This window comes from Capsella rubella, unplaced genomic scaffold (genome assembly GCF_000375325.1).
Source record: "Capsella rubella cultivar Monte Gargano unplaced genomic scaffold, Caprub1_0 scaffold_5, whole genome shotgun sequence".
Lineage (NCBI taxonomy): Eukaryota > Viridiplantae > Streptophyta > Magnoliopsida > Brassicales > Brassicaceae > Capsella > Capsella rubella.
The window spans coordinates 859,661-866,126 of NW_006238919.1; the positions used below are offsets into that span (position 1 = coordinate 859,661).

The window sequence follows — 6,466 nt, forward strand, 5'->3', positions numbered from 1 at the left end:
TTTTTCTTTAAAAACTTATAAGAAAAAATCATTTTCAGAAACGAAAAAAGGAAGGAAATAAATTTCAACTAATATTACCTCTTTTACTAACTGATTTTAGATAAAATGATAATAAATTTAATTTTGGTAAGCATTTAATTAATTTAAACTAAATTTTAAAATATTAAAATAGCATTACTTTGAAAGATATTCTGGTCATCTCTTAAAACAGGTCTTGGAATTAAATCTTATTTTCGAATATCTAAAAGATTTAATAGGTATTATAATTTTCAATTAAGGAAATAGTTTAGGTGAAAAATCTCAGTTTTTTATGTTTTTCATTAATATTTCTAAATTTAAATATTTCGTACATTATTAAACTTAAAACATTTAATTTACCTTATTTCAAGTAGATTAAAGATTAAATTTTATATTAAAATTGTTTACAATTACCATATTTATCATATTTTCCTTTTTTGTTAACATTTTAGCAGATTAGTTTATCATATACTTTTGCTAATAGTTAAATTTTATTCATAAGGTATTCATAAATAGATTATCCAAATTTATGAAATTATTATATATCACTTATGTTATCTTTCAACCGATATACAATTTTTGTAAATTATATTAAAAGATTGCATTTTCTTATACACCGTTGAGGTAATGTCCGTGATTGATAAATTTAACGGTTTTAGGGAAAATATAATATATACGTACTTATATTAAAACCAGACCTAATTACTATTGTATATATTATTTAATTTATATACAGTTAAAATATACAAATCAACACGCGATTTAACTTTATAGAATTAAAATTAAAATATACAAGACTATTATGTTTATCCTATACTATTGAATACCAAATATTAATACAAATCCAATTATATCTTTACTTTAAAAAACATCATCCGTGCGAAAGCACGGGCCATCCTCTAGTTGATTGTTAAAGAGTTGATCAGTCAAATTAGCTAAATTAGAAAACTAATTATAAAGATTTAGAAAAAATAATGAAATGATAGTGTATAGTGGGGAAAATGAGTTAAATGACAACATCAAGTCTCTATGCGAATAAAAATATAAAAAGTCATATTAAAAACATCGGTTATCAGAACTTAAAACATTGTTTAGGTGCTCTCTCTTACAAATTGTTGTTATTAGGTTTATGTACTTTTAGAAAGTGCAATTAGGTTTGTTACTTTTTTGAAGAGTTTATTATCTGAAAGACGATGTTTTTCATTGTTGTAAGTAGATCACAAAGTGTTATTAGGTACTTTTGAAAAGTGTTATTAGGTTTAGGATATTTTAAAAAGAGTGCTTTGCACTAAATTGGTCCACAAACTATGTATTGGAATATATAATATATATAACATCAAATCTTTTATCCAATTTTGTCAAAAAAATATAATGTTAATATAATAAAAATGAATGATATTTGAAATCATATTTTACTAATTAATGTTTTCATTTTTCTTATGATACAAAAGATTTTGAAAAATGAAATAGCTTGAAATTTGTGTTACCGACGATTTTCTGCCTATAATGACAGTCGGAAATAATTATATGTTCTTGTTATTAATAATTTTGTTTAAAGATTTTTCACTAACTAAGAGATTTTCTTAAGTAATTTTTTGTGAATTATTTTGTAGACTGAAGCTTTCTCACTAAAATCATATGTAAATGGTACGCAACATTTTATTTAAAACATAATATTAGTTGTGTTAGTTCATACATCATTGATTTACACAAAATTTTACGGTGAAAATTACCACTTCATCAATATATAATACGTATGTAGATAAGATTTTCATCATACTTACCATTTCCACACAAAAATTTACTTGGAATCTGCTCATAATTGACTATTTCCACAATCTTTGATCGAATCATTCGGAATCGACTTTTAATGCCAATATCTTTTTTAACGGTTTTTAAAGTTAATGTTGCTTTAGGTTTTACTTTTAGAAAGTGCAATTAGGTTTGCTACTTTTAAACGAATTATATTATCCGAAAGACAATGTTTTTTCATTGTTTTAAGTATATATTATATATTATTTTTGTTTATTATAAATTTTTATTAGGTACTTTTAAAAGTAATACTAGGTTTATGATATTTTGAAAGGAGTTTAAAAATTAAAATTAATTTGGTCTACAAACTATTGTAATGAATAGCAAAATTTTAACATCAAAGTTTTAATCCAATTTATGAAAGATTTTTATAATATAATAAATGAATGATATTAGAAGTAATATTTTACAAATTATTGTTCTTTTTCATTTATCTTATGATGCTCACTTAATATAATTATATATTATAAGGAATTTTTATCGTTTTAAGAAATATCTCGCAATTTATGTTGACTGATCCATAAGACCTGCCATGACTTAAGCTTATTGGAATATCACAGAAAGGCCTACTTACCATAATTAAACTCGGAATGAACTGCAATGTTTTGTTAGTAAAAGTGTTACATTTTCGTTAGTGAAGATACAAACTTCAGTTTTATGTTGACATGATGTATAAGAAAGTCTTTTAACTTCTGTAAACGTTTAGTCGTCTTTTTCATCGTCTTCGTCGTAGTTGAATGGTAATGGAACTGACTTGAACGCTCGGAACTTCCCCACATTATTCAAATGCTCATTTTCTACCCTGTTTTGTAAAGAAGGAAACTTTCAAAACCAATGATATCAAAATGGTGAAGAAGAAACCAAAGTAACAATGTGTATAGTAAGTAAGTAGACCTGAAGAAATTCCACATCCCACGGCGAATAATCTCAAGACAAGCCATAACCGCAAGCGTCGTTTGCTTATGCAAGAACTTGAATTCGAAATTCAGTACTGTTTGCAACCACGCGAATCTCAACACAACGTTCAAGATCTGCAGTTTATTTTTAAGAAAATTCAGTTGTTTCTCTATGCTTTGGAGATTATATAAGCAAAGATGTTTTATATGCGCTTACCATTGCGATGAAGTATACTTTTTTCTGTGGGATGAGAAGTTTATCGCGAAGCCATCGGTTTTTGGAATTTTTGTTCAGAAGGCCCCAATCATGAACAAAGTCCCAGTATGTACAGAAAACAGCAGCAAGAACTGAGAAAGCACCAGCTAACACTCTGAGTTTGAAATGTAATGTAGGATTCTTCAATATAGGATTAATCTTCACTTTAGGATCCACCAAGTTTTTTCCTTCAAAAACATAAGCTGTTCTTAGACAAACAGCTATTATTGTCAAAAAGTACTTGACTCCGTTGTATCCTTGATCAAGGCTCTTTTCCTCAATCATCCGTCGCATACACTGCACCAATTAAACAACAGGGATAATATTATAGAATTGCTCTAGATATGTGTCTTTTGAAGAAATATTTTCTTACCTGAAGGAGGCGGGAAAGATATGGGATTACTGCAACAATGTATAAGGAATAGTTGTAGATGTTAAACTCTTCGCATGTGCTTTTTCTTTTGGTGAAGTCTCCCCAACCGTAGTAGCATATGTAGAAGTTGATGCTTCGAAGAGCTTGTACTTGGCTAGTTAGCTGATCTCCTAAAAAGTAATCAGGTAACGTTACCTGCATTGAGAAAGCATTAGTAAGCATATTATTATCAAAATTAATAAGCCGTTAAGTTTATGTCTTTCACCTTGTAAAGAGGAGCAGCAAGGCAGTGAAACAGACATGTGAGGAAGAAGAACCGACTCGAGCGGTAGAGAAAATGGAATGGCAAGATTAAAACTACAAACAGAGCCTAAAACAAACATCATATAGAGTTAGGGTCATCATATACCTGAGAATGCATTAAAAAAAAACCTATAAACTTGGATATACGGACTTACAACAAGAAGGAAAAAAGGAAGAAGTTCAGTAAATCCTTGGTAATCTAGGGTTTTGGAGTGTACTTGCATATCAAGATTTCCGAGAACACAAAGCAACGCAAACGTTCCAATGGTAAATGCCAAAAGTAGAACTTGTCGGTAACCAAGTTCAGTTCCTTGCTTGTACCCAAATATGAATGCATAATTTACCCGATAATGCTTCCAATAGTATATATCAATCGCATACATAGTTATGTGTAGCACAATGAACCCAAACAAGCTGCAGGAACAACGGATACGTCTAAGAAAAATCTTAACCTCAAAATGAAATTTGCAGTAGAAGAGTGAAAGTAAGGTTTACCTATAAAGAGGGAACAAAGTATTCATGTAATCTTCGTAGCTTTCATTTGAAGAGGTTTTCCGGGTGCGTATAATGGTGACAAGCGCCACGATAAGAGAAAACACACATCCAGCAGTGAAACCTGAAACCAAAATTCCTCGTAAGCACGAAAAACAAACATTGAACAACATCAAACCAGAGCGAGGTACTGTATATATATATGATTGTACCAGTGGAAAATGTAACTCGGTGTCTCTCTCTTTTCATTTGAGGTCGTAAAATGTTCATTCCTTTTCTCCTATTACCATTTGCAAAATGCTTTATGAACGTAGCTTCAACACGATGTATGAGTTTCACAAGCTGATGGATGGATATAAGAGAAGATCAATACAAGGATCAAAAACAGAGGAATCAATGGATTTTACTAAACTAGTCAAGCTCACCTCATCAGAGCTTCCGAGGTATGAATTATCAACCATGTTCATGTAAGACTTTGAAGCATGCCTTGAAGTTATCTGTTTCAGAGTAATTTCGTCGAACACCTTTCAGTCATACTTCAAATATCCCCAAATCAAAATCTCAATCTCAATTTCAACTTCAAACCGATCTTTACCTTATCATACTTCTTCAATATCTTCGAGAAGGCCAAAACATTCAGAAAACTGTAGCTTTTGAGGAGACGAAGCTTCTGGTAAAACTCGACGAAGGCGAATTTGAGCTTCTCTTCGACTTCGTTGAGATTATGTCTATTGAATTTGATCTCGTTTTGGCTTGAGGAATTGAGAACGCCTTTAATGGTGGATCGAGGCGTTGCTTTAGTGTTGTTGATCTTGATGTGATCTAGAACCTCTATTGGTGCTGGCCTCGCACCTCTCATCTGATTCAAGCTGCTTGTTTTCACGTCGGCGGAGCCATGATCTTCATCTTCGTCGTCTCTGCTGAAGCTTCCTTCTTGAATTGCCTCCATGTGAGCTTGAGCTCGAGGCTTCACTGTAACCAAACGCGAGGGAGATGTATAAATTCATCAAATTTCAAATTGGCTGATTCGGTTTACGATAAAATCTAATTAAAGCGAAAATTAAATAAACCGGATTTCATATTATATAAGTGAGATCAATATTAAATTAAACGGTTCGATTAGTTTTAGAAATAAGTAATTTGAGTTTAATACGTATCATTTCTAAATATTTTTATTACATTTGCCTTAATGTTTAGCTGATTAATCTGTATTAATTGATTTAAAGACACATTCCTGATTTTTCAGTTCCTCATTTTTTTCTGTTAAATTTTAAAAACCAATTAAATTCGAATTTAAAAAAAAATTCCAAACATACATTGCAATATATATTTTTAAAAATATATAATTACATACAAATAGTTACAACTTACTACTAACTAGAAATTTATCTAAATATTTGATTTATCATTCGTCTTTAGTTGATATATTTCTATTTTTTATGTTGTATTCTTTCATAATTACTCAATTTTAAAAAAAAAAATTCACAACAATAACTCATTTTTTTGAAAAAGTGTTATTCAAATATTTACTGCATGTTGAGAAACAATACAGAACTAGTTGCATTGATTATCTTACTGGTTCGAGTTCTAGCCGGTGTAGAAGCAGCGATCGCTGCCGTCGAAGTCGCGACATCTGAGGCCAAACGAGTCATCTCCACCGTCCGTTCCTCCCATCCCCACCCAACAGGATTCTCCACTTTAACCCTAAACGCAATAAGAGCATCCATTTGCTTATTAAGCATAACTGCATCTTTCAACACTTCTTCCACTTTCTCTTTATAGAATTTCTCAATTCTATTGAACTCATCATCGAGTCGTCGGAAAAAGACCAATTCATACTCTCCTCCTTCCTCTGCCGTCATTAGAAACGTTGTCTCTAGTCCATGCGTTGCTTTGTTTACAAGTATCGGAGCCTTACCTATTAGGAGTAAAATGAAAACAAAGTTATGACAATATATAATACATTAGAAAAACATGAACTAGTACTCCACTTTACTAGTTAGCTTTTAAGTTAGAAACCTATGAAACTTAAATTAAGATTTTACCTTCTTCGATGTCAGTTTCTGAAGAATAGTTGGCTTGACCGGAGCTTTGTCTTTTCTTTCCCGGCGTTTGGACAAGACCGCTAAATGCTCGATATAGAGTCATTTTACGGCTAAGTCCTTCACCGGAATGATGTGGAGGAGGAGGAGGTGGGCTGGTTTTGTGTTTGAGTTTGATGATTTCTTTGAGAAGGGTTTTGAGATAATCGTAGCTTATGTAAGCTTGTTGCCACTCTGGTACCATTTGCGACGACAATTCTTTACCGAACTTCAT

At 31.1% G+C, this 6,466-nt stretch overlaps 1 protein-coding gene across 2 annotated transcripts; it reads right to left on the reverse strand.

Annotated features, from left to right (window-relative positions):
* Window positions 1-2,415: 2,415 nt before the first annotated feature.
* Window positions 2,416-6,466, reverse strand: LOC17886055 (phosphate transporter PHO1 homolog 2). 2 transcript variants are annotated; one of them, XM_023782806.1, is made up of 13 exons: window positions 6,196-6,466; window positions 5,727-6,068; window positions 4,746-5,122; window positions 4,576-4,647; window positions 4,363-4,492; window positions 4,154-4,274; window positions 3,814-4,072; window positions 3,621-3,725; window positions 3,356-3,550; window positions 3,156-3,279; window positions 2,944-3,101; window positions 2,725-2,861; window positions 2,416-2,632 (listed from the first exon to the last, which is right to left on the reverse strand). In XM_023782806.1, the coding sequence occupies exons 1-13, from the start codon at window positions 6,464-6,466 to the stop codon at window positions 2,533-2,535; spliced, it is 2,391 nt and encodes a 796-aa protein (XP_023638574.1). In that variant the 3' UTR covers window positions 2,416-2,532. The 2 variants fall into 2 exon arrangements, with proteins under 2 accessions (XP_023638574.1, XP_006290775.2); XM_006290713.2 differs by having other exon boundaries at window positions 2,944-3,279.

What these genes read in the sequence shown, in the direction of transcription:
- LOC17886055 (XM_006290713.2), bottom strand. Translation starts at nt 6,466, where the DNA reads ATGAAGTTCGGTAAAGAATTGTCGTCGCAAATGGTACCAGAGTGGCAA. An exon ending in ACCGGCTAGAACTCGAACCA is followed by an intron (nt 5,123 to 5,726) that starts GTAAGATAATCA and finishes GTTTGGTTACAG; the next exon opens with TGAAGCCTCGAGCTCAAGCT. An exon ending in ATCTTTCCCGCCTCCTTCAG is followed by an intron (nt 3,280 to 3,355) that starts GTAAGAAAATAT and finishes TAATTGGTGCAG; the next exon opens with TGTATGCGACGGATGATTGA.